The following is a 26,806-nucleotide window of genomic DNA, read 5'->3' as shown; positions in this document are numbered from 1 at the left end:
AAACTGTACATGTCATATTTCTCAGAAGTATGCTAGTAGACTGGCCTTTGGAGTACTGCATGCAATCACAGGAACTAGACACCACCAGCTAATTTGTACAAGAACTAAAGAAAAGACCAGATGACTGGAATTTTTGGTGGTTGTCGATGCCAGTGGGGTTTACACACTTCAGCTGTTTCAGCTTTCGGGAGATATGGAATTACTGTAACAAGATTATTCATGTCATTCATTGATTTTCATTACCTTCAATTTCATAACAAATTATCTTTATTTTTGCAGGACATAATGAAATTGTACAGAAGGATAAACATGACAAGTTAATGACAGAAGTAGCTGACCTCCAGACACAGCTGAAAGCCTCAGAGTTGGAAAAACAGCAATTAAAGGTGAGTTGCAAGGATCATCCTAGGCAAGATAATGAGCAAAATTATGGTTAGCTAGAAAGAGCTGTTTAATATCTAAACTAATATTTAATGACAAAGTCAATTTCTAAATATGTTTATGAAGCCTATTGTGTTGTTAGTGAACGTACTGTTCGTGGGTAGATTTTTGCGTCTCTAGAGAACACACTTATTCTCTCATAATTTAGCCTCTTAAGAAAAAGGCAAAAAAAGCTGTTGTTCATGTGTATTTCCTAAGTTTTAGATACAGGTGGTACTCCTTTATTCTTTTTAACAGGAAGAAACAAAAAAGCTGAGAAGAGAACTAGAAAACTTTGACCCTTCCTTTTTTGAAGAAATTGAGGATCTGAAATATAACTACAATGAAGAAGTAAAAAAAAATATTATCTTAGAAGAGAGATTAAAGCAGCTTTCTGAAGAGTTTGGCATTCAAGTGGATAGTCCAGGCAATGTTTCTGTTGATTAAGCTAGTGTTTAGTATCCTCAGTATTCATACAGAAAATAAATTCCAGGGCAGTTACATAATACTGATTTATTTGTCTGTTTTTATCTTGGAATGATACAAGTCTATTAAAGTTACAATAGTTTGGCACATACCTGAGAGTGCAGAATTGGATTAGTCAACAGATTGTGGTCAGTATTTATATACCCCAGGCAAAATAAAAGTGAGTTTTACCTCTCCCAACTCCTTTGCAATATTATATTTTAATTCATAACAGTAATTTGGGTAATACATAGGTGCTGGGTGAAGTTGAAACCTTGGAGTTATCCTAGAAGTTGAAAAACTCTTAAAATGAGCTAAGTATGCTAAGTTGCAGATCAAAAATATGTAATTTGTTCTTGCTGTCTCGTGCTATCATACTTCTTAACTATGGACTCAGGGTCAGTGTGCTGGATGTCTTGTTCTTACATCCCTGTTTATTTTTACCTCAATTTTAGAAAATCCAAGAACAAAGAATTGAAAATAAAATTATAGTATTTCAGTCAAACTAATGGTACTTTTGTAGATAAATGATTTGTCATTTTGTATATTTTATATACCTGGATGTATACTTTCATAGCACAGATAAAATAAAGCCAACTCAAATGATCATGCAGTCTCACCTTTATTCTTTATATGCCATCTTACTTAATATACCCTTGATGAAGTTTCCTGATTGAGATGCAGACTGAAAATGGGTATTATTAAGCCAAGTCATGTCTCTAATTACTAATGATCTCCAAAATAGAATGAGTATACTTCCTATTATTTACTCTTTTTGTCCCAAAATAGTGGAAATACCTGTAGGATATAGCTTAATTAGGCTTTCAAGTAATAGCATAATGATGCAGCTTATCAGTTAAATAATACAGTGAGAAGTTTTTCCCCAAAAGAAATTTACAACTTTAAAAAAAAAAAAAAATCAAATTTCAGGACTAATTCTGCTCCCACCTGAAATATGTCCTTTACTGTTAAGAAACAACTAGGTCCTAAATCTGAATCCTACATAGAACAGTGTCATAATAATTATATTTATAGAAATGCAACCTATGGAACTTTTACAGTTGATTGCATTCATTAGCTAAGCTATTAGGAACAGTCAGTGTCAGACAACGTACTTCTTACACTTAATTATAATGGGTTCAAAGGTTAAGGATTTTTCAGAACTGAAAATAAACATGCTGAAAGCTAGATCTCTGCTCTGGATGTTGGATCGCTCATTATATAAAATTAGTCATTTAGGAAAAACTTAAAATCATACTGTACCTAGGCTGCTGCCTAAGGTACAGAGTTCTCTGGTAGACACAAGTAAGAGGAATGCAGCACATACGACAATTAACTTAAAAGAAAAAAATAATTTCAAGCATCAAACTTGATATCTTTGAGTGTGTCAAATCTTTGACCATCCAAGTTCGAAAAATGGTGAAACAAACTCTTTGGTTCAAAGTCACAGTCATATTTAGTTCTATTAAAAGCAATTACAACAGGCTGAGAATTCAGGTAGGTCTCTGCAAGTGGCCACTGTAAACCCAGATGATGGCGATGGAGCTAAAATAAAAAGAAATAAAATCAGTTTAGAGATTTTGATGTAGTAGCCCAACAGTTCCCAAGTTGGGGGGGGGGGCGGGGGGGCGGTGTGCTTTAATTCTAGGATCCTCTGCATTAGGGCACTTACAACCATTAATCAGCTATCTGAATAACATGAGGAACAACGAAGCACAAAAGGCAAACCAGAACCAAGGTGTCCTCCACAGCTTCAGAAATAACATAAACTTGCTAATTAATCAAAAGTCACGTTCTTATTAACAATATTTGTTCTATAAGTCAACATCACAAATTAATTTTTTAAATAAAAGAATTAAGCTTTAAAATGTTGAATGATTCCCATACAGAGAGGCAAGAAAATATTATTTTATGTTCTCAATTACTTTAAGTTATTAGCATAACGTAGATAATGAAAAAGTTTAATATGTTGTCATTGTAGTGAATCACTGGCTTGACTAATTCTACTGTCACCGGATTTGCTAGGAGAACATCTACTACTAAAGAATTTGGAAAACAAGACAAAAAGTGAATACCTCACAATACTTCACATATTATGAATTATTACAGTGCTTTCCACATATCCATCTATATATTTACCTTGATTAAACACCCATCATGGCAGTGCCAGACAATTCCTTCAACTTTACCCTCATTGCAGCCTTCAAACCAAGACAGGATGTCATTTTGTGTCAAAGTAGGTGGATTCTTTATTTCAAATGCTCCATGTGGTACAAGAAGATGTACAGGCTGCTTCTTGCTTCCTAATCCTATGTTAAAAGAAAAAAATCTTTCTGCTAGTTACATGTGATAACTTGAGATTTTCCTCACTTTTGTTACTGCAGCTATCTTAAAAGCACTCTATAAAGGTAGACTTCTGTTAGATACAACAACATTGGCCTGCCTTTAAGAGAACAGTTAAATATTAGTATCAAATGTAGCTGTCTCTTCCTCATGTAACTTTTCATTTATATAAAATAAACATGACAGAGATTTATACAGTTGTCTGCTTTGTCCTTGTGGTCACCTCCTCAGTAACCATAAAGCTCCTAGCTAAATCCTTCATGCTTCACATCATGATCAATAGCACAAACATCTTAGTTCCTGAAAATCTGGCATATTGTCTTATGAATATGGATTAATACTTAAGCGAGGCTGTTAACAAATGCATTGCCTCTTCACTGACTGTTCAACATAAATCATCTAAGAATACAGCCATTAGAATTTTTTGTTGCAGTTCCTTTACATTCTGAGAAAATGCTTAGACCAGGTACTACTATTTTTCCTATCCATCCTTGTGAGTTATCCTAACAGCAAAGCTCAGAAGTTAGAACTCACTTGTGCTCATACCTAACTGGTTTTTTGTTAAAAGGCTTTTAAAGGGAGAAGCCACAACCAAAATGTAGCTTAAATTACATTTCCTTAAAAAAATATTCATAATACTTCAGAACTTAAAAATTGCAAGTTATTACTAACTTGAGACTCAAAAAAAAAAAAGTGACTGAATAAAATTTTCTACTTTAATGGACTAAACAGCATCAGAAGAGCAAGTAAAAAAAAAAAAAGTGAAGAAAAGGTATCAACAAACAATCTTAAATATTTAAAACAACTTTCCCAGTCAGAATATTTTTTGAAATACTAAAGCAAAGCATTTTTAGAATAACTCCTAAAGAGCATGCAGGTAGAAAGAGGTTTAATAGACATAAGTGGTCTCATGACAACTCAGCTTTCTGAGGTGAGTATTTTTGGGTGAGTGTTCTTTGAGTTAGGCCTCTCTCTCCTTTCTAAAAAGGTTACATTGCTGCCTTAGAACTTTTTTTTTTAAACTTATACAAAGAAAATACATAGTTTTCACTCAAAAATACCACGAAATAAAAAAGTATTTAAGAACAGACCATGCAAACTTACCATATGGATTTGCATTAATATTAGTCCCAATAAGCTCCAATGTTTGTTCTAAAATTTCTGATAATGGTACCGGACTGATTTCCAGAAGCCCTGGGTCAGCATGGTGTTTCAATACCAGCGCTATTTCAGCCTCATAATTTACAACAGATGAGTGCCAGCAATACTGCTTACTATTTTTCTCCACAGGCACCCAACCTATGAGAAAACATAGCATTTTACCACAGTAAATATCTGAAGTTATCATATGTGTACTAGAACTGTACATGCATTAAAAAAACCCACAGTTAACTACAAACAGCAAGATTAACAAGAAAAACTATGTCATATCTCAGAGAAATGCCAGAGGAATGCAAACGTGACAGCTGAAGAAGCCCTGTAAGCCTGTAGAGCAAACTGCAATTATTTTCTTTGTGGATAGTGAATAAATGACATTCCAATTGTTTTCTGAATATGTTAACTACTACTTTTAACTCCGGAACTAATTCTAATTCACTTCAAAAATGGATATCCCACCACCACCATTTTACCTGTGCTGCATCATAGGTACCTGGCATATGTCCGTTTTCATCGGGCAAAGGATTGCCATTAGAGAAGTCTATGTCCTTTGCTGGAATCCAGGTATCTGGAACAGGCTTGAAATCCTCTTCAACATTCCAAACAAATTCTAGACATATAATGTGACAGTTTTTGGCAAACTGTTAGCCAATTTTAGGTTTTGATCGTCTTTCAATGCAAGTATTAAAATACCATTGATCTAAGCCTTGTTTTACAGACAGTAGTCCCAGTTACTTTGTACAAGCACCAACATCTTGCACACTCAAGCAGTCTACAAGTAGGAGGGTTTAAAGAAACATAGTATCTTTTAAGCAGTTTAAAAGTTCAAAACCAACTAAGATTAAAAACAGCTACCTAAACAGCCAACATTATATTTAAACCAGAGCAAGAGAAGTGGAATAGAATAGACTATTTCAGTTGGAAGGAACCTACAATGACCATCTAGTCCAACTGCCTGACCAATTCAGGGCTGACCAAAAGTTAAAGTATATTATTAAGGGCATTGTCCAAATGCCTCTTAAACAATGACAGGCTTGGGGCATCGACCACCTCTTTAGGAAGCCTGTTCCAGTGTTTGACCATCCTCTCGGTAAAGAAACGCTTCCTTAAACGTCCAGGTTAAACCTCCACTGGCACAGCTTTGAACCATTCCCACATGTCCTGTCACTGGATATCAGGGAGAAGATATCAGCACCTCCCTCTCCACCTCCCCTCCTCAAGAAGCCGTACAGAGCAATGAGGTCGCCCCTCAGCCTCCTTTTCTCCAAACTAGACAAGCCCCCAGTCCTCTGCCACTCCTCACAGGACATGCTTTCCAGCCCTTTCACCAGCTTTGTTGCCCTCCTCTGGATGCATTCAAGGACTGTCACATCCTTCTTAAATTGTGGGGCCCAGAACTGCACACAGTACTCCAGGTGAGGCTGCACCAATGCTGAGTACAGCAGGATAATCACCTCTTTTGACGGGCTGGTTATGCTGTGTTTGATGCACCTCAGGATGCAGTTTGCCCGCTTGGCTGCCAGGGCACACTGCTGACTCGTACCGAGCCTGCTGTTGGCCAGCACCCCCAGATCCCTTTTCTGCAGCCACTCCTTTCCCAATTTACACTTGTGCCCAGCATCACTCCATCCTAGATGCAGAATCTGGCATTTGGACTTGTTAAATTTCATCCCATTAATCATAGCCCAATGTTTCAATCCATCTAGATCCCTCTGCCAGGCCTCTTGTCCCTCAAGAGAGTCAACAGCACCTCCCAGTTTGGTATCATCAGCGAACTTGCTAATGGCACATTCAACTCCTGCATCCAGCTTGCTGATAGATGTATTGAACAGGACTGGCCCCAGAACTGAACCCTGAGGAACACGGCTGGTGACCGGTCACCAGCCAGATATAGCCCCATTCATTACAACCCTTTCAGCTCTACCACTCAGCCAGTTCTTCACCCAGCACACTGTGGGTCTGCTCATCCCACAGTTGGGCAACTTGTCCAGAAGGACGCTGTGAGGGACAGTATCAAAAGCCTTACTAAAATCCAGAAAAACTACATCCACTGCCTTCCCTTCATCCACGAGGCGGGTGACCTTATTGTAGAAGGATATCGAATTAGTTAAACAGGACTTTCCCCTTGTGAACCCATGTTGACTGTGCCTGATGATTGCATTATTCTCAAAATACCTTTCAATAGTATGCAGTATAATCTTCATAATTTTTCCAGGAACTGAGGTTAGACTACCAGGTCTGTAGTTTCCTGGGTCTTCCCTCACACCCTTTTTGCAGACTGGGCTAACACCGGCTCGCTTCCAGTCAGCAGGGACCTCCCCAGGCTCCCAAGACCTTTGGCAGATGATCAAGAGGGGTCCTGCCATAACATCCGCTAGCTCCTTCAGTACTCTGGGATGAATCCCATCAGGCCCCATGGACTTGTGAACATTCAGCTGGCACAGCTGGTCCCTTACAATTTCAGTCACCACAAATGGACAGTCACTGTTCCAACACTTGTGGTCCTCCAACTCAGGGGACCGGGGCAGCCCAAGGTCTGTCAGTGTTATTAAAGACTGAGGCAAAAAAATGCATTGAATGCCCCTGCTTTTTCTTCAGCCCTATTAGTCAGATGACCTCCTTCAACTAGTATTAGTCCAATGTTTTCTTTAGACCTCCTTTTACTATTAATGTACTTAAAAAAGCCCTTCTTGTTATCTGAAACAACACTGGCCAGTTTCAACTCTAATTGAGCTTTGGCCTTTCATGTCTTCTCCCTGCATAAAGAAACCACAGCTCTGTAATCTTTCTGCAAAGCCTGACCTTGCTTCCAGTGATCATACAACTTCTTTTTCCTCTTGAGCTCCATGAGGAGTTCCCTGTTCAGCCAAGCTGGTCTTCTGCCCTGCTTGCTTAACTTAGGACACAGTGGAATTGCCTGCTCCTGTGCTTCTAAAAGGTGGTTCCTAAAGTCTGGCCAGCACTCATGGACTCCTAAGCCCTCAAAAGCAGATTCCCAGGGTACTCTGCTAAATAGCTCCCTGAATAGCTTAAAGTTTGCTCTCCTGAAGTCCAGGGTAGCAACTCTGCTGTATTTTTTTCTCATTACACTGAAAGTTTTAAACTCAACCATTTCATAATCATTGCGGCGAAGACAGCCACCTACCATCACATCCCCCATGAGTCCTTCTCTATACACAAATAGCGAGCCTAGGAGGGCACCTTTCCTAGTTGGCTCACTGAGTACTTGTGACAAGAATATATCCCCTACAAACTTCACGAATTTCCAAGACCTGCTTGTCACAGCAGTATGATATTCCCAGTTGATGTTTGGCAAGTTGAAATCTCCCATAAGGACAAGAGCTACCAATCCAGAAATTTCTCCTAATTGCCTATAGAATAACTCATCAGTGCTTACATCCTGGCTGAGTGATCGGTAGTAGACACCCACTATACCACCTCCTTTGTTTTCCCCTAATCCTCAACCACATCATCACTAACTGTAAGGGCTGTGCAATCAAACCTCTCCCTCACATGTAGTGCAACACCTCCACCTCGCCTGCCCTGCCTATCCCTCCTGAACAGCCTGTAGAACCTCCATTCCACCACTCCAACCGTGGGACTCATTCCACCAGCTCTCACTAATACTGATGATATCATAGCTCTGGGAGCTGACCAACACTTCCAGTTCATCCTGTTTGTTTCTCATACCATGTGTGCTGGTGTACAAGCATTTCAGATATGCTCCTGAGCCCTCCGTGCTCCCAGGAGCAGTGTAAATGTTACCGCTAGCACGGCCACCCTCTGGCGATGCCATGCCAACCCCTGGCTTACCTACCGCAGTCCTGTTGGTATCCCCTTCCCCCACCTATTCTAGCTTAAAGCTCTCTCGAAGTAAAGTTAAGAGTGACATTATAAAACTTGGAGCACAATCACTGACATTTCCTGTATTAGACTAGAGGCGTTTTTCCAACTGGATAATTTCCATTGCCAAAAAGAAGGAAAGAAATCTTCACTAACCTTTGCAATCTTCCAATGAATACAAGAATCGTTTAAACCTTTTTTCAGCTTGTTTGTTGGGTTTTCGATCCAGCCTGGCCCATAGACAGGGTTGCCCTAGAGTTTCCAGAGGGATAAAAACAACAGTTTACTGAAGTAATCGTACCCTGAAGAGTACTGAAATCAACTACATAAAAAGCAAGATATGAATTCTCATTTGCCACTAGAGAAATTTTTATATCCATTTTTATAACCATTTAAATTAATAAATTAATTACTCTATATGAATCTAATAATCTATTTGTAGAATCTTGCCACAGTCTCCTCATTTCTTCCCAAGCTCTGTACTTTTTAATCCTTCCAAAGGAAGTTAGACACTCTTTATTGCATAAATTCTAGTATGCAGGGAAGATTTACTAATAAGAAATTTTAAAACTGGAGTAGTTCCTTGGCATGTTCACTTAAATCATACTTCATGTATTTTAGAGAATAAAATATAACAACTTTATAAACACCTGCTATGTTTACAGTAACTACTATTTTGTAGTCACGATGTTTAATGAGAGTTGAATTCACAACAGCTATAATCCAATGGATCATAAAAAAAAAAAAAGAAAACCAAGTAAAACAAGGCTTCTAGTAAGCATGAGAAATCTGCATATGAATCTTCCTTATTACCTTTATAGGTAGTTACATAACAGCAGGTTCCGTCCACCTTTTCAGTAGGAATTGCATTGTATATATCTGCCTCTAACGCCTTTCCAGTTAGAGTTTCAGTTGCCAGAACTTTAAATGGCTGAAAAGAAGACAGGTATTTTAAACCCTCATCACGGCTATGTTACTGCCTTGTTCTCATATGGATTCTTGCTCCTTCTTACAGCTGGCCTCTGTAAGTCCAGTATTAAACATTATATTGCTGATTTCTAATACTATCAAAATACACCCTTCTTTCTCCCAGACATGACAGTTTGGAAAATGCTCTAAGACAAAAGAACAAAGGCAATCTATTTGCAAACTCTCCCCCTGTTTTCCAGTCTTGATTAGTATTTAGAGATGACTTGGCCTTCCACTTTACATAGCGCATATAAACTAGAAGGGTTCCAGTCCAACACTACAAAATTTTGAGATATGTCTTCCTGTATTAAGCTGGCTATAGAAATTCATCATAACTAGCTGCTCCAAGCTTTCAGTTTGCAGCTGAAAGTCAATAGCACCATGTTAGTGCAATACACAGACCAGTAGAATGCAAGGTAGCAGAAGCATCCTGGTATTAAATACTTAGTATCAGCGCTGCAACTAAAATTCTTCCACTTAAAAAGAGCAAAGAAATAAGTAATATGGGGATCTGAAACAAATATCCAGCCACAACTAGTCCACATTTCTAGAAAGACTTCTATAGGGCTTCTGTAACAGTTTCACTACAAACATGTAATGAGTTCTGTTTGGAATCAAATATTTTCCTGTAAAATCATCACCTCTCCCTCCTCTCTCCACATTCAATTTTGACTTGTAAGCTGGTCCCTGTCTCTTTCTACAAGCAAAACACAAAGCAAGTCCTTGCCTCGTAAAAGTCTCGAAAGAGAATTCAGAATTCATAAAATGAGAACCTTCTACATTCTTTCGTTACATTACATTGCTGTTTTATATTTTAGTAATCAGATTTGTAACCATAAAATACAGGATATACGAACATTTTATGAAGACTACATGAAACAGAAACTTTTCAGGGTAGTGAGAAAACATACCCATTGGTTTTCCAGGCACGACCCCTTTCTTACCTAGCAGTCATAACTCCCTGTACTATCCTAGACTGTGCTTTGAAAACCAAACAAAAAAAAAACATATACCAGTTCCAGATCTAATCCCCTCAGCTTTTTCAATGTGAAGGATGACCACTGTAAGGAGGTACCCTTCCACGACCATTATCAAGATGGTGTTGGCACTGAGAGCCCAACAATTCAGTTGCTGATGGTTTGGCAATCCTTCCCGCTCTTCCACCCAGAAGTCAAACACCAGCGGGAGAAAGTCACCCAGACGCATTCCAGTTCTCTGGGCAGCCAACAGACAGCAGTAGGTGCTGCTACTAAAACCGGGAAACGCGAGTTGGGGGAGGGCTACAGCTGGACAGGTGAATGCCACCCCAATCTGTCCCGACATCTCGGGGACAACAAACTTTGATTGGCCTCCATTACTTGCCCCTTGGCAAGTATTCCACACCTATATCCAGCCTCAAATGAATTCTTCTGTCAGAAGCCTGATACGCCTTCGATCACAAAAAAAGACAAAACCAAACCAAAACCAAAAACCCAGAGAGAGAGAGAGAGAGAGAGAGAGAGAGAGACAAGCTGAGTTTTCCCCACAGGGCTCACAGGCGCGGACGGCAGGATGCTTTTCCACAGGCCGCCAGCACGACCACCTTGGAGCGGCCTCCTTCCTCGCCACGACTGTTGCCCACACTGAGCAAAAGCAAACACACCGCCAGGGTGAGCACCTGGATGCACCTGGCAGGAAAAGCCTGGGACAGAGCCAAAACGGCACCCAAACGACCTTTCTGGCCCGCATTTCAGGGGGGAGCCCTAGGGACACCTCGACCGCGCACTGCGCTCAAGAGCTGCACCGAAACCTCTCGGCTGTCCCCCTCCCCGCGGCCCAGCGACTCCCCCGGGCACGGGGACCGGCCACGGCCACGGCCACGGCCACGGCCACGGCCCCGCCGCGGGGACTGCGGCCCCGCCTGCCCCCGCCCCGGCCCCGTGCCGCCCCGGCCACCTGGCGCTCCCGCTTGGCCGACGGCTCCTCCTTCACCTCGGTCACGAACAGGCACGGAACCTTACGCTGCACCGCGCCACGGCGCCTCATGGCCCCGGCCGCCCCCTCCCGCCGCCGGCCCAGCGCCCAGACAGAACCGCGCCTGCCCCGCCCTGCGACCGCGCTGCACCACGGGAAACGGAGTCCGGCGCGAGCCCCGGCCGCCCGCCAGCAGCCCCGCGACGCACCTGTGTGCCGGGGACGGCGGGCCGGGCCGCGGTCGCCTCTCGCCAGCAGCCCTCAGCCAGGCGGCGGCTCCGCCGCTCTCCGACGCCCAGCCCGGCCGCGGGCCTGGGGCAGCTCCGCTGCCCACAGCGGCGGCTCCCGGCCTGGCGGGGCCGGGCCGGGCCGGGCCGGGCCGCCCCAGCTGTGCTCGGCGCCGGGCTGAGGCGGCCGCCAGCCGTCGGCGCTGCCCTTCCCCCGGGCCGCCAGCCTTTCCTCAGGCTGCCTGTTCTGCTCTCCAGGGTGCCACACGCCCGGGCCTGGGGGCCCTGTCCCCAGCGGGTGGGGGCCTCTCTGGGTCTCCTCCTGCCTCCCTCAGGGCAGCGGCCTCCTTTTCTCACCCAGGCTCTCTGCCTCGCTGCGCAGCCTCTGGGTCGGTGGGGGCCTGGCCGCGGCTGGACGCCAGGTGCCCACCAAAGCCGCTCTGTCACTGCCCTCCTCAGCTGGGCAGGGGAGAGGAAACACCGCGAAAGGCTCCTGGGCCCAGAGAAGGACGGGGACAGATCGCTCGCCCCTCACCGCCACGGGCAAAACACACTCGGCTCGGGGAAGTTCACTGGCTTTATTACCAATCACATCCCAGCAGGGTACTGGGAAATAAAACCTAAATCTTAGAACACCTTCCCGCCACCCCTCCCTTCTTCCCGGGCTCAAGTTCACTCCTGCTTCTCCTCCACCTCCTCCCCTGGGAGCCGCCCAGTGGGGCGGGGAAGGGGGCTTGCGGTCAACTCATCACATGTGGTCTCTGCCGCGCCTCCCTCCTCAGGGGGAGGACTCCTCGCCCTCTTCCCCTGCTCCAGCCTGGGCTCCTCGGTCTCCAGGGGTCCAAGGGTCCTGCCAGGAGCCTGCTCCAGCGCAGGCTCTCCACGGGGTCACAGCCTCCTTCGGGCATCCACCTGCTGCGGCGTGCTGTCCTCCACGCTGCTCCACCATGGACCTCCATGGGCTGCAGGGGGACAGCCTGCCTCACCATCGTCTTCACCACGGGCTGCGGGGCAATCTCGGCTCCGGTGCCTGCAGCACCTCCTCCCCTCCTTCTTCACTGACCTTGGTGTCTGCAGAGCTGTTCCTTCCTCTCACATATTCTCACTCCTCTCTCCGGCTCCTGTTGCCCAGCAGTCTTTTCCCCTTCTTACAGACGTTATCACAGAGGCGCTACCACCGTCGCTGATGGGCTCGGCCTTGCCCAGCGGCGGGTCCGTCTAGGAGCCGGCTGGCGTTGGCTCTATGGGACATGGGGGAAGCTTCCGGCAGCTTCTCACAGAAGCCACCCCCGTAGCCCCCGCCGCTACCAAAACCTGGCCACGCAAGCCCAATACAGAATTCATTCTTCCTGACCAGACCTTCTTCTGTGCCTCATTTAGGCACAGCTATACAGCTGCAAAGAGCCCCTCTTCGGATAGCTCTTGGCGGTGTTCCCACTTTCTTCCAAAGGCTCTCATCTGCCCTCCTGAATTTTCCTTCCCCTCTGTGCCCCACTCAGTCGTAGGGCTTACGGAACTGTGGGAGCCTTTTCACAGCCTTTCTCTGTTCACAGCTCTCGCCAGCACTCCCCACCTTGAGCCCAGCCAGCGGTTTCCTTCTGTACTTAGGTGAAGTCCTTCCCGTAGAAATCACTTTATTCCCGGGCCAAAGCCCCGGTGCTCAGGCACGAGGTATTCTCCTTTGCCGTTGTCACTCCGTGTTGTAAATGTGACCCCATGTCCTGGGGAGAGCAGCTCGCCCCGCCATCTTCCAGGACCGCAACTTCATCTCACTCAGTAGGTATTTTTTGTTCAGAGGCAGCCTAGGACCTGCATGAGAACAGAGGTGTTAATTAGGGACACAAGTGTACGCTCTTCTGTCTGCTTTAGCTGTGGCAGCGGGCGTCCTGGAAGCACGCAGAAGCAATGAACCCCAACAACGCAAGCAGTTAACAGCTAAGAGTGCACTAGTGGGAAGCAGCAAGTTTCCCCATCCAAAGAAAGAGGTCCAGTAAGAAAAACATTGGGCACGAGGGTTTTGGTTACAAAGAGTCAACGAACAAGGTTTGTCTTTGTGGTGCCAAAGCTTTGTTTCTAAGGCCACAGGTCCCACGGCAAGAAGCTGGGTACTGAGCCCCGCCAAATGGGTTCGGTCCATGTTACGTTAAAGAAACACCGGAATGGGAGACTCTTTGCAACGGTCCGATTTCCCGTACTTCACTCTGAAGCAATGCAGACAAAGGAAGATGTTCAAGCTGGACAGGCCACGCAGCGCCATCACGCTGATGTCACCAGCTGGAGGAGCGGTTGGCAACCGTGGAAAGGTAACATTCTATACCGGCTAGCAACTGCCTTCGTCGGTTCAGCAAGGCTGGAGAAGGTACCACCTCCTTCGTTCAAGCGTATTTTGCTGTCTGTGGGAGTTTTGTTTCAAAAAAGCAGCAGAGCTAAGGTTCTGAAGGTCCAGTTTTTGAAAGAAAACTCCCGCTTTCAGGATAAGATTACAATTTGCCTGAACGTTGATAGCTTTAACGTTTTCCTGTATGTTCTGCCAGCGTTAAGAGAGTGGAGGAGAAACACAGGAGGTGAAAATGGCCGCAGCTGGGAGTGACAGCTATTCCCATTTCTATTCCCCCTACGCACAGGTAAATGCTGTAGATTGCAGAGTGGTTTGTAGCCTTCATTTTCCTGATATATGCGTCTTGAAAGGGAGGTTTATTATGTAAAGGTAGAAGTTGATACCTCGGCTCCAGACCCCAGCGTGTCTCGGCAGATGGTCCAGTGGTACTGACTACAGTCCAAGAGCGGCGTGTTTTGGAGGTGCTGCTCCTAGCCCCAGCTGTTAATGTCTGGAACCGGGTGATATTCCAATATTTTCACGTGTGACTTTGTCTTCCTTTAAAAAATTACAGAGAAACGCGTTAAAAAGTAACCGGCAACCTGGCATTTGCAGCTCTCCGCTGGGATGTAGGTCATAGCCAGGCTATAAACCCGAGTTCCTATTTGTCTGAGCTCGCTCGGGGCAACTTTAGAGTTATCTGGAGCTTAAGATAACTTTAAACGTTCTAAAATATCAGAATGTGGTTCCACAAAATCTGCAGAGCAGGGCACCACCTATTCATCCATTTGGTCCTTTTTCTGCTTCTTTTTACAAGATCTGAAAACCGTTTTCTCCTGCAGCAGAAGTACAGCAACATCCGCTGTTACTGGGAAACACAACCCATAGGCTGCATGAGGATCAGCTGCGCATTCCATCATAGCAAACCTCGTCATATAAATGGACTTTTTTTGCCACCTAGCAACAGTGAGTAACAATACTTTCTCAACAATTTGTTCCTTAGCGTAAGTAAATACACAAAATCGTCCTTCCAGCGCTCCCGTAATATCTATTAAGGTCGAGAACTGTACCATGGCAAATCACTCAGGTACGGTCTGCTCTCCCAGCAAGTTCAAGGCACAGAAAGGAATTGCCCTGGCATTTGAATAGGGGGGCCATATGGGGGTTTTGAGCTGTCATGCTATGGATCCTCCTTCCACTAGTAGCAGTATCTGTTGATAGAGCACAACACGTTACATGGATTCAAATTCAAAGTCCGCGTGCTCCACAATAACATTGCCAATACCAACACTGCATTTATTCCGCTTAATACTTCAAAATCTTGTTAAACTCATTTAAGTTTGATTGGGCTTACACTCCGCAGAGCTAATAATATCCTAGTCGGGACACTGAAAAAGGCTCTATCAAGCTAAAGTGTTGCACCTTACTTTCTCTTGCATGAGATACAACAAATCCCATCTGCAGGAGTGGTACTGAAATGGGTTTAAGATGATACGCATGCTGCTCGTAGGCAAGCAAGAGATGCACACAACTAACAACACCTGGAATAAAAGAAAATGCCCGTGCTTCACCTTCTCGCTTTCAAACTGCAAAACATAGCCCGCTTCAATACTTCTGATAGAATGCACAGAATCCGGGTTGTATCTATAGCTGCAAATTGGTCGGCTTCAACAATACAAATGGACCCACCATTTTTCACCATGTTTATTTTCAGTCCCTTGCATTTCCTGGCGCTCAGAAAATGCTATCCCAGTGCTGAAACCGTTTTGCTGCAGACATTATGGGGAGATAGAAATGCCTGAGGAAAAGACTGTCTTTTCTGATTTTCTTCTAATTAAGTGTAAATTATTATTATTTTAAATTAAAGTATTTTGCCTAAAAGGCACAATCTGTCTATGTAACGAGTCCTTCAGTATGATAAGGATTTCAAAACTACACCTGCTGGTCTGAGCTTGGATTCGATATCTAGTTCCCTCCAAACAAAATCAAGATCACGTTCTTTTCTGCAGATGCCCCATTACAACAGGGTGTCCAAGAAGGGATTCTGCATCCAGCCCATCGTCAAGAACCACTCAGAACTCAGGAGACTATTTTAAGACCAATTCACCCTCCACTGATCATAAACCTCAACGACGAAGAGGATGAAGAGGATGATACGGAGCAGGATGAAGAGACTCGTAAAGAGTTTTTTTCTTTCTTTTACAAGGCAGTAGCATGGGTTTCGATTCCAAAATTGCTCAAAATTCGGGGACGAAATTACGAGTTGAGGAGGCACTTCTCTTCTGCAAACAAGCTTTTGAACAGGGGCTGTACACACTGGTCACTGAAGGCGAACTCACAGGATTGTTTAGGAACGATAGTGGTGTGACTTCAGCTTAAGTAATTTGTTCCACTGATTTCCAAAACTCTCTAGGCAGTCTCGTTTTATTACAGAAAGTTATCCTTAAATCTAGCAAAGAGAATCCATACAACACTCTGCGCTGGTTTAACTGCATGTGTACACGTACAAATACTTTTTTTTTTTTTTAAATGTAGTTAAACTAGTGAAGGTATGTCACTTAGAGATGAGAGATTCACAGGGAAGGAAGCAATTGCACATTCCCGCAGAGTGAAAGTGAGGGAACGACCTACTCTCATGCGTGCACTCCGCAAATTACTCTGCTAGTTCTCAGGCAGCCCCAAGCTGCTTTTCACTTTCCCCCTGCCCTTCAGGTTGGCTGGCAGGGCTGCCTGTTAGTGCTTCCCAACTCGGTTTCAGTCTGAGGAAGCCACATTCATCTCAAAACTAGAAACAGCAGGGCTTGGCTAATCTTAGTTAGCCTTCACTGAGACAGGTAAGGAGCACTCACTTCACCAGCTCTGCCGGCAGACGTTGCAGGACAGTAACTTTGGGCAGGGGTTTTGTGACAACCACTCCCTGATCACACGGTTAATCGCAAGATTTCCTTTTGAGTGTAAAGGCAGGATTATTTTGAAAATGAGGACTGAAGATGTTTCGGACACAGTCAGCAGAAAAAAACAAATCGTGACCAAAATGAAATTCATTCTGGTATTTGATTATTAAGAATTGTTGAACGTCTTTGTACAACTCTCTAGTAATCCTCTAAAAATACTTCCTACAGATGTTTCCAATTGGGTGCCTAAGACTGCTGCAGATGTTGAAGAGGAAAGAGCAATAAAGGACATATGCTACAAATCTGGTAAATATGACATTGGTCACTCTTTCCTAAATGGCAATGCTGCCAATATAGGAAACTCTGGGGTTTTTTTTTCCCTCTTGGGGTATGTTTAGGAGAGTATTACAGGATTCAGTACCCTCACGAACACCAATCAACCACAACTGTGTCTTCACCTCGGGAAAATGAGCCATTACCCTTGGAAGCTACCGAGCGAGACGTGCAGAAAGGCAAGTACTTTTCATCTGCTTGGACAATGTTTGCCACTTTTTAAATTACTGCTATAGGGAGAAACTATTGCATAGAAAATAAATGGTTCTGTGGAGTTATAAAAAGGACATGCATAGAGTAGAACAGCCTTAGCTACTAGGTGTGCTGACATCGGAGGTAAAGCTGCTATAGGAAGGTTGAATCTCCAGCCATTCAATGGCATTTCTGCAAGGCTGTTTGTCACTACGTCAGCCATGCCAGTTCAGCTGTTAAAACTATTTGCAGGCCCATGCTCTAAACTGTATCACTGAAGTGCCTGAGGATTAAAATAATCCTTTTATAAATTGAAGCTATTTTTTATGCCACCTCATTTTAGTTGTTCAGCTTGCAGGGCAACACACAGCTGAACTGATACAACTGAGACAGAGGCAAAGCATACCTCATGTGCAAGGGATGAGAAACAAGCACCGGTAGACTGGACCATATCACGGTTCCTGTTCTGTTGCTAACTGAGTTCTCTTGTAACGACACACACTCCGAGCTCACAAGGTGTCTGTCACCCTGTGCCTCCGAGTCCCTTTGCATTGCGTTCCCATTTCGATGCTACACTTTGACTTCCCAGAAGGACTTACTTCTTCCCCCTGTGAACGCACACATACATTGCACGCAACTTTTCATTCTCAGGAATTACGAATGTGTATGTGGATTCAAGCAAACGTTTGTACTTTTAAACTGTAAACCCTAAATACAGTATTCATGAAGATTTTCTAATTCATAATGAGAAGCCTTTGGAGCCAGACCTGCTCACAGCAACTGTACAAGTTCAAAGTAGCCTTGGTCTTTGTGTTTATCAGTCAGTTTTGGAGGTTGCTTTCAAGATTTTGTGACCACGAACTCTGCTAGAAGGAATACAGCCACTTTCCTTTTGAGGAATGATACTTTTAGAATAATTAACACGTAAAACCATGTTCCACCCAAGAAGACCTGTGTATGAAGTGGGAGATTAGGTTTTCAAAACACCACCGCATTTTTGGATCAGAAAATTTTGCGAGCTTTTATAAAACAGTAAATATGTGCTATTTTAATCCCTCAGAAACAAACCAGACTGAGCTGGTAAAGAACCATCACGGTAAAGAAGCAAAGGAAGAGAAATGGATTTCTGAGAAGCCAAGAAATTCACCTACTACAGGAACAGGCAAAGGTATTTTGAGAAAACCCTTGGCTTATTCACTTTTATTTACTCAACTGCTCGGTGATTTAGCACCACCTAGCTGATTTCTGTTCTTAGTGGCAAATACGGACAATCCCGATCTGGATTGGACTATCCACAAAGAACATTTTTTTAACCTTGTCTTCCAGCCTCCAGTCTCCTGCAGTAGGACAAATTTGGAGTAACAGCACAACATTTTTGTTTGCTTTTTCACTTTTAGGAATTCACACTTCAGAGCCCAAAGTAAAACCAAGTTACCAACACAGGGGTCAAAGTAAGGATGAAGAAACTGCTCTTTCTATGCCTTACGTGAGGGAAACTGGAAGAAAGACTTATTTCGATTCTTCAGGACCTCAAAGATCAGCATATGTAGTCTACCGTACCGTCACCCAGGAACCAAAGTTCAATGGATCGACAGGTGGGTTCCTGCTTACACAGGATTCTTCCAATGCCTCAAATTTACCTGTCTGTGTTGTGCTGCTTTCGGTTTTGTCCCTGCAGGTGAATATTAAGTTGCTGATGCCTAAATAGGGGCAAGAGTAAATTTGGTCCAGCATAATTTGCACAAGTAGATTGCAGAACTTCAGCAAGAAATTTAGTAGTAAAGCATTTAAGTAATCAGCAGTTAAGAAAGCGATTTCATCTTGCCAGTTTCAGTCACCTCTCTTAAACTGGATTCAGTCTCCATCCTGAGGTGCCTCCCTGCCTTAATTTCCAATAAAAGGAACCTCCTTCAGGCAGAGTAACCCCTACTTGCAGATGCATAAAACTAAGTGAAATGAATCCCAACATCACTGCTTCATCTCGGGCACAAAGAGTTGTGGGTTTTTTCGTTCTGAAGAACACATCTTATCAAATTGCCAGGCTGAAAAAGGATAGATTGCTTAAAAAAAAAAAATAGGTGATCAGCATTTTTGTCATCAGCACGTTGCACTTGGAAATACCTGCTGTTAAGGAATCATTTTTCTGTCCAGAAGCAGAGGTCGCAGCCAGCAAAAAAAAACAAATCGTGACCAAAATGAAATTCATTCAGGTATTTGATTATTAAGAATTGTTGAACGTCTTTGTACAACTCTCTAGTAATCTTTTAAAAATACTTCCTACAGATGTTTCCAATTGGGTGCCTAAGACTGCTGCAGATGTTGAAGAGGAAAGAGCAATAAAGGACATATGCTACAAATCTGGTAAATATGACATTGGTCACTCTTTCCTAAATGGCAATGCTGCCAATATAGGAAACTCTGGGGTTTTTTTTTCCCTCTTGGGGTATGTTTAGGAGAGTATTACAGGATTCAGTACCCTCACGAACACCAATCAACCACAACTGTGTCTTCACCTCGGGAAAATGAGCCATTACCCTTGGAAGCTACCGAGCGAGACGTGCAGAAAGGCAAGTACTTTTCATCTGCTTGGACAATGTTTGCCACTTTTTAAATTACTGCTATAGGGAGAAACTATTGCATAGAAAATAAATGGTTCTGTGGAGTTATAAAAAGGACATGCATAGAGTAGAACAGCCTTAGCTACTAGGTGTGCTGACATCGGAGGTAAAGCTGCTATAGGAAGGTTGAATCTCCAGCCATTCAATGGCATTTCTGCAAGGCTGTTTGTCACTACGTCAGCCATGCCAGTTCAGCTGTTAAAACTATTTGCAGGCCCATGCTCTAAACTGTATCACTGAAGTGCCTGAGGATTAAAATAATCCTTTTATAAATTGAAGCTATTTTTTATGCCACCTCATTTTAGTTGTTCAGCTTGCAGGGCAACACACAGCTGAACTGATACAACTGAGACAGAGGCAAAGCATACCTCATGTGCAAGGGATGAGAAACAAGCACCGGTAGACTGGACCATATCACGGTTCCTGTTCTGTTGCTAACTGAGTTCTCTTGTAACGACACACACTCCGAGCTCACAAGGTGTCTGTCACCCTGTGCCTCCGAGTCCCTTTGCATTGCGTTCCCATTTCGATGCTACACTTTGACTTCCCAGAAGGACTTACTTCTTCCCCCTGTGAACGCACACATACATTGCACGCAACTTTTCATTCTCAGGAATTACGAATGTGTATGTGGATTCAAGCAAACGTTTGTACTTTTAAACTGTAAACCCTAAATACAGTATTCATGAAGATTTTCTAATTCATAATGAGAAGCCTTTGGAGCCAGACCTGCTCACAGCAACTGTACAAGTTCAAAGTAGCCTTGGTCTTTGTGTTTATCAGTCAGTTTTGGAGGTTGCTTTCAAGATTTTGTGACCACGAACTCTGCTAGAAGGAATACAGCCACTTTCCTTTTGAGGAATGATACTTTTAGAATAATTAACACGTAAAACCATGTTCCACCCAAGAAGACCTGTGTATGAAGTGGGAGATTAGGTTTTCAAAACACCACCGCATTTTTGGATCAGAAAATTTTGCGAGCTTTTATAAAACAGTAAATATGTGCTATTTTAATCCCTCAGAAACAAACCAGACTGAGCTGGTAAAGAACCATCACGGTAAAGAAGCAAAGGAAGAGAAATGGATTTCTGAGAAGCCAAGAAATTCACCTACTACAGGAACAGGCAAAGGTATTTTGAGAAAACCCTTGGCTTATTCACTTTTATTTACTCAACTGCTCGGTGATTTAGCACCACCTAGCTGATTTCTGTTCTTAGTGGCAAATACGGACAATCCCGATCTGGATTGGACTATCCACAAAGAACATTTTTTTAACCTTGTCTTCCAGCCTCCAGTCTCCTGCAGTAGGACAAATTTGGAGTAACAGCACAACATTTTTGTTTGCTTTTTCACTTTTAGGAATTCACACTTCAGAGCCCAAAGTAAAACCAAGTTACCAACACAGGGGTCAAAGTAAGGATGAAGAAACTGCTCTTTCTATGCCTTACGTGAGGGAAACTGGAAGAAAGACTTATTTCGATTCTTCAGGACCTCAAAGATCAGCATATGTAGTCTACCGTACCGTCACCCAGGAACCAAAGTTCAATGGATCGACAGGTGGGTTCCTGCTTACACAGGATTCTTCCAATGCCTCAAATTTACCTGTCTGTGTTGTGCTGCTTTCGGTTTTGTCCCTGCAGGTGAATATTAAGTTGCTGATGCCTAAATAGGGGCAAGAGTAAATTTGGTCCAGCATAATTTGCACAAGTAGATTGCAGAACTTCAGCAAGAAATTTAGTAGTAAAGCATTTAAGTAATCAGCAGTTAAGAAAGCGATTTCATCTTGCCAGTTTCAGTCACCTCTCTTAAACTGGATTCAGTCTCCATCCTGAGGTGCCTCCCTGCCTTAATTTCCAATAAAAGGAACCTCCTTCAGGCAGAGTAACCCCTACTTGCAGATGCATAAAACTAAGTGAAATGAATCCCAACATCACTGCTTCATCTCGGGCACAAAGAGTTGTGGGTTTTTTCGTTCTGAAGAACACATCTTATCAAATTGCCAGGCTGAAAAAGGATAGATTGCTTAAAAAAAAAAAATAGGTGATCAGCATTTTTGTCATCAGCACGTTGCACTTGGAAATACCTGCTGTTAAGGAATCATTTTTCTGTCCAGAAGCAGAGGTCGCAGCCAGCAAAAAAAAACAAATCGTGACCAAAATGAAATTCATTCAGGTATTTGATTATTAAGAATTGTTGAACGTCTTTGTACAACTCTCTAGTAATCTTTTAAAAATACTTCCTACAGATGTTTCCAATTGGGTGCCTAAGACTGCTGCAGATGTTGAAGAGGAAAGAGCAATAAAGGACATATGCTACAAATCTGGTAAATATGACATTGGTCACTCTTTCCTAAATGGCAATGCTGCCAATATAGGAAACTCTGGGGTTTTTTTTTCCCTCTTGGGGTATGTTTAGGAGAGTATTACAGGATTCAGTACCCTCACGAACACCAATCAACCACAACTGTGTCTTCACCTCGGGAAAATGAGCCATTACCCTTGGAAGCTACCGAGCGAGACGTGCAGAAAGGCAAGTACTTTTCATCTGCTTGGACAATGTTTGCCACTTTTTAAATTACTGCTATAGGGAGAAACTATTGCATAGAAAATAAATGGTTCTGTGGAGTTATAAAAAGGACATGCATAGAGTAGAACAGCCTTAGCTACTAGGTGTGCTGACATCGGAGGTAAAGCTGCTATAGGAAGGTTGAATCTCCAGCCATTCAATGGCATTTCTGCAAGGCTGTTTGTCACTACGTCAGCCATGCCAGTTCAGCTGTTAAAACTATTTGCAGGCCCATGCTCTAAACTGTATCACTGAAGTGCCTGAGGATTAAAATAATCCTTTTATAAATTGAAGCTATTTTTTATGCCACCTCATTTTAGTTGTTCAGCTTGCAGGGCAACACACAGCTGAACTGATACAACTGAGACAGAGGCAAAGCATACCTCATGTGCAAGGGATGAGAAACAAGCACCGGTAGACTGGACCATATCACGGTTCCTGTTCTGTTGCTAACTGAGTTCTCTTGTAACGACACACACTCCGAGCTCACAAGGTGTCTGTCACCCTGTGCCTCCGAGTCCCTTTGCACTGCGTTCCCATTTCGATGCTACACTTTGACTTCCCAGAAGGACTTACTTCTTCCCCCTGTGAACGCACACATACATTGCACGCAACTTTTCATTCTCAGGAATTACGAATGTGTATGTGGATTCAAGCAAACGTTTGTACTTTTAAACTGTAAACCCTAAATACAGTATTCATGAAGATTTTCTAATTCATAATGAGAAGCCTTTGGAGCCAGACCTGCTCACAGCAACTGTACAAGTTCAAAGTAGCCTTGGTCTTTGTGTTTATCAGTCAGTTTTGGAGGTTGCTTTCAAGATTTTGTGACCACGAACTCTGCTAGAAGGAATACAGCCACTTTCCTTTTGAGGAATGATACTTTTAGAATAATTAACACGTAAAACCATGTTCCACCCAAGAAGACCTGTGTATGAAGTGGGAGATTAGGTTTTCAAAACACCACCGCATTTTTGGATCAGAAAATTTTGCGAGCTTTTATAAAACAGTAAATATGTGCTATTTTAATCCCTCAGAAACAAACCAGACTGAGCTGGTAAAGAACCATCACGGTAAAGAAGCAAAGGAAGAGAAACGGATTTCTGAGAAGCCAAGAAATTCACCTACTACAGGAACAGGCAAAGGTATTTTGAGAAAACCCTTGGCTTATTCACTTTTATTTACTCAACTGCTCGGTGATTTAGCACCACCTAGCTGATTTCTGTTCTTAGTGGCAAATACGGACAATCCCGATCTGGATTGGACTATCCACAAAGAACATTTTTTTAACCTTGTCTTCCAGCCTCCAGTCTCCTGCAGTAGGACAAATTTGGAGTAACAGCACAACATTTTTGTTTGCTTTTTCACTTTTAGGAATTCACACTTCAGAGCCCAAAGTAAAACCAAGTTACCAACACAGGGGTCAAAGTAAGGATGAAGAAACTGCTCTTTCTATGCCTTACGTGAGGGAAACTGGAAGAAAGACTTATTTCGATTCTTCAGAACCTCAAAGATCAGCATATGTAGTCTACCGTACCGTCACCCAGGAACCAAAGTTCAATGGATCGACAGGTGGGTTCCTGCTTACACAGGATTCTTCCAATGCCTCAAATTTACCTGTCTGTGTTGTGCTGCTTTCGGTTTTGTCCCTGCAGGTGAATATTAAGTTGCTGATGCCTAAATAGGGGCAAGAGTAAATTTGGTCCAGCATAATTTGCACAAGTAGATTGCAGAACTTCAGCAAGAAATTTAGTAGTAAAGCATTTAAGTAATCAGCAGTTAAGAAAGCGATTTCATCTTGCCAGTTTCAGTCACCTCTCTTAAACTGGATTCAGTCTCCATCCTGAGGTGCCTCCCTGCCTTAATTTCCAATAAAAGGAACCTCCTTCAGGCAGAGTAACTCCTACTTGCAGATGCATAAAACTAAGTGAAATGAATCCCAACATCACTGCTTCATCTCGGGCACAAAGAGTTGTGGGTTTTTTCGTTCTGAAGAACACATCTTATCAAATTGCCAGGCTGAAAAAGGATAGATTGCTTAAAAAAAAAAAAAAATAGGTGATCAGCATTTTTGTCATCAGAACGACCGTTACGTTTTCGCTACCTTTCTTTTCAGCAGGACCTGAGCCATATGGCGGGAAATGCTCCGAACAAAAGAATCGGCTCAACACAAATAGGAGATTTGGGACCCAGACGGAAAACTATGGTAATAGTTCACATGTTGTGTATAAACTGAAAATTTTAGGATTATTATTAGTTAAACAAATAGTTTGAATTTACGGAATTAAGCTGGAATGAACAGAAAACCAGACTATTAATTATAATGACTTTGAACCAAAATTTACAGAAGGTGGTTAGTCATTAGGCAGCACACTCTGCTGCTTTCACAAGCAGAGACAAAAAAGCAGACTGCAGTATGGGTTTGTTTAATCTAAAAGCAACTGATGCCTGTGGGAAGATTTTCAACACGGGAACGTTCACTTGGTTCAAGTCAAGGATGTCCGTGGCAGAATCGCCTCATTTGGAAGATCCTGGGAGCGCGACGGACACTCCACAAGATTACCAACGATCTTTGAAGTACCAGAGAGAAAGTCTGTATTTAACACTAGCTTGTATTTCAGATGATGAGCTATGATTCACCTGATGCATTCCTTGACACTTCAGCTCATGTAATATTTAATTCCCATGTCAGGCTCAGAGAGTCTCTCCGGAAATTGTAGCTGAAATTAAGAGACAATGTATATGCTTTTCCTGTAGACAAACATACTTCAGGATCTTACAGTGCACCAACTTGGAGGAAAAGAAATCCACGTGCAAAAACGTTCTCCAGGTTTAAAACAACCATTCAGGTAACTGTCTGACAGAAATTTTTACAACTCAGTCTTTTCAGTCAGAGGGACACGTCTCTGCCCACCTAGAAAATGTAAACTTGCCCTTAAAACTTCCCCAACCAAAACCCGCAAGATTCTAAGCAACGCTGAGCAGTCTGAAAGGGCAGTTAATAGTTCCATTTGTTTGCAGACGTGTCATTTTGCCTAACTAACCCATGATTCCTAATTTGTCACAGTACTACTGATAGGAAAGCAAACCATGCTCCCGCCTGTAAAGCGAGGAGCTGCAAGAAGCGGGTTTTGGCTTGTAGCACTGGCCAAAGCACAGCAGGGACCATGTGAGTGTGATCTCTGCGTCTCTCTGGTGGATTCCTCGTGAAGCACCTGCCATAGCTGAACGATGATCAGCCCAGGTCCCAATTCAGAAAAGGACCCAGGCTACCAAACATTCACAAGATACCCTAAGGACCACTAAGACATTTTACAGCTGTCTTGAAAGCAGAGATGAGAACCTCTGTCTTGTGTCTCGTCTTGAAAGCTTACTTCTTAAGATGTTTCTGAAAGAGCATATAGTTTCACTCTACTAAATTATGCACACAACGGTCTGTACATCTGTTTTGGCAGCAGAGCCAGGAAGGCACGGAAGTGAACAGAAAAGGAGAACGATATGTAGACAGGAGATGAAGCCGGCGCGTCAATTGACAAGAAAATGTCCTTATTTCAGTTTAGCTTTATCAACTGGAGATCGGAAGATGATAAAATTGCATATTCCAAAACTAAGATGTAGGAAGGACGCTGTAGCATTTTGAAACTGGTAAAAATGGGCATTTGTGTTTAAAACTAGCGTTTGTATGTTCGTAAGTGTACGATAAATGTACCTAATACAAATAAAGAGGTATTCTATTTTATCTACATTATCTATTTTACCTACATTATCCACAGCACAGGTAGCCTGAGCAGGCGCAGGCTGTGCTGGGCTGTGCCCTGCTGCGGCTGAGGGAAGGGGGGTTGTTTGGAACGGGGTTGCTGCCTGGAGAGAAGGAGGCTGAGGGGAGACCTTACCCCTCTCCACAACTACCTGCAAGGAGGTTGGAGCCAGGTGGGGGTCGGGCTCTTCTCCCAGGTAACACGTGACAGGACGAGAGGAAACGGCCTCAAGCTGCGCCAGGGGAGGTTTAGATTGCGTATGAGGAAAAACTTCCTCCCCAAAAGGGTTGTCGAGCCCTGGAACGGGCTGCCCAGGGAAGTGGTGGAGTCCCCGTCCCTGCACGTATTTAAAGGACGTGTCCGTGTGGCGCGGACTTCACTTCATAAAAGTGAAAAGCAAGTAAAACAGGGCTTCTAGTCAGCATGAGAAATCTGCATGTGGGTCTTCCTCATTACCCTTATAGGTAGTCACGCAACAGCAGGCTCCGTCCACCTTTTCAGCAGGAATCGCACTGTACGCCTGTCTGCCACCTCCAGGAAAGCAGGGCTCCATCACGCCTGACTTGGGAAGACAAACGCCATCACTCCAAACCTCCCCCCTTCCTCCTTCTGTCCCCAGCTTTTTATTGCTGAGCACGACGTCCTACGGTGCGGAACACCCCTTCGCTCAGCTGGGGACAGCTGTCCCGCCCGTGTCCCCTCCCAGCTTCTTGGGCACCCCCAGCCTACTCGCTGGTGGGGTGGGGTGAGA

The 26,806-nt window shown here is 43.5% G+C and overlaps 3 protein-coding genes across 16 annotated transcripts in view; 2 read left to right on the top strand and 1 right to left on the bottom strand.

Moving 5' to 3' along the window:
- The window catches only part of CEP290 (centrosomal protein 290), a 55,717-nt gene extending 54,225 nt beyond the window's left edge, over window positions 1–1,492 (top strand). For all 13 annotated transcript variants that reach the window (XM_087767749.1, XM_087767750.1, XM_087767757.1 and 10 more), the window contains 2 exons: window positions 280–386; window positions 679–1,492. In XM_087767749.1, coding sequence (XP_087623875.1) covers window positions 280–386; window positions 679–867 — 296 coding nt within the window. In that variant the 3' untranslated portion in view covers window positions 868–1,492. The remainder of the gene's footprint in view (window positions 1–279; window positions 387–678) is intronic.
- RLIG1 (RNA 5'-phosphate and 3'-OH ligase 1) lies at window positions 1,492–11,275 on the bottom strand. Of its 2 annotated transcripts, none has more exons than XM_087767766.1 (7): window positions 11,134–11,275; window positions 9,043–9,160; window positions 8,386–8,481; window positions 4,880–4,996; window positions 4,333–4,527; window positions 3,025–3,194; window positions 1,492–2,430 (listed from the first exon to the last, which is right to left on the bottom strand). In XM_087767766.1, the coding sequence occupies exons 1-7, from the start codon at window positions 11,221–11,223 to the stop codon at window positions 2,242–2,244; spliced, it is 975 nt and encodes a 324-aa protein (XP_087623892.1). In that variant the 5' UTR covers window positions 11,224–11,275; the 3' UTR covers window positions 1,492–2,241. The 2 variants fall into 2 exon arrangements, with proteins under 2 accessions (XP_087623892.1, XP_087623893.1); XM_087767767.1 differs by having other exon boundaries at window positions 11,170–11,268.
- A 2,972-nt stretch (window positions 11,276–14,247) lies between these two features.
- LOC104011691 (uncharacterized protein C12orf50 homolog) lies at window positions 14,248–25,942 on the top strand. The gene is made up of 15 exons (XM_087763988.1): window positions 14,248–14,661; window positions 15,705–15,872; window positions 16,818–16,895; window positions 16,988–17,101; window positions 18,175–18,282; window positions 18,512–18,709; window positions 19,568–19,681; window positions 20,755–20,862; window positions 21,092–21,289; window positions 22,148–22,261; window positions 23,335–23,442; window positions 23,672–23,869; window positions 24,414–24,503; window positions 25,055–25,146; window positions 25,753–25,942. The coding sequence occupies exons 1-15, from the start codon at window positions 14,436–14,438 to the stop codon at window positions 25,810–25,812; spliced, it is 1,974 nt and encodes a 657-aa protein (XP_087620114.1). The 5' UTR covers window positions 14,248–14,435; the 3' UTR covers window positions 25,813–25,942.
- Window positions 25,943–26,806: the final 864 nt, after the last annotated feature.

The sequence above is a fragment of the Nipponia nippon genome, unplaced genomic scaffold (assembly GCF_047370975.1).
Source record: "Nipponia nippon isolate SJK-2023a ecotype South Korea unplaced genomic scaffold, ASM4737097v1 scaffold_3, whole genome shotgun sequence".
Taxonomy (NCBI): Eukaryota; Metazoa; Chordata; class Aves; order Pelecaniformes; family Threskiornithidae; genus Nipponia; species Nipponia nippon.
This window is presented reverse-complemented; position numbering and strand designations above follow the sequence as displayed.

Excerpts from the sequence above, each read along its gene's own strand:
- RLIG1 (XM_087767766.1), bottom strand. The coding sequence starts at position 11,223 with ATGAGGCGCCGTGGCGCGGTGCAGCGTAAGGTTCCGTGCCTGTTCGTG. Across the intron at positions 8,482-9,042 it reads TTATGTAACTACCTATAAAG|GGCAACCCTGTCTATGGGCC; the intron begins GTAATAAGGAAG and ends TGGAAACTCTAG. Across the intron at positions 2,431-3,024 it reads ATGATGGGTGTTTAATCAAG|CTCCATCGCCATCATCTGGG; the intron begins GTAAATATATAG and ends TTTTTATTTTAG.
- LOC104011691 (XM_087763988.1), top strand. The coding sequence starts at position 14,436 with ATGTGGTTCCACAAAATCTGCAGAGCAGGGCACCACCTATTCATCCAT. Across the intron at positions 18,283-18,511 it reads TACTACAGGAACAGGCAAAG|GAATTCACACTTCAGAGCCC; the intron begins GTATTTTGAGAA and ends TTTCACTTTTAG. Across the intron at positions 19,682-20,754 it reads CGAGCGAGACGTGCAGAAAG|AAACAAACCAGACTGAGCTG; the intron begins GCAAGTACTTTT and ends TTAATCCCTCAG.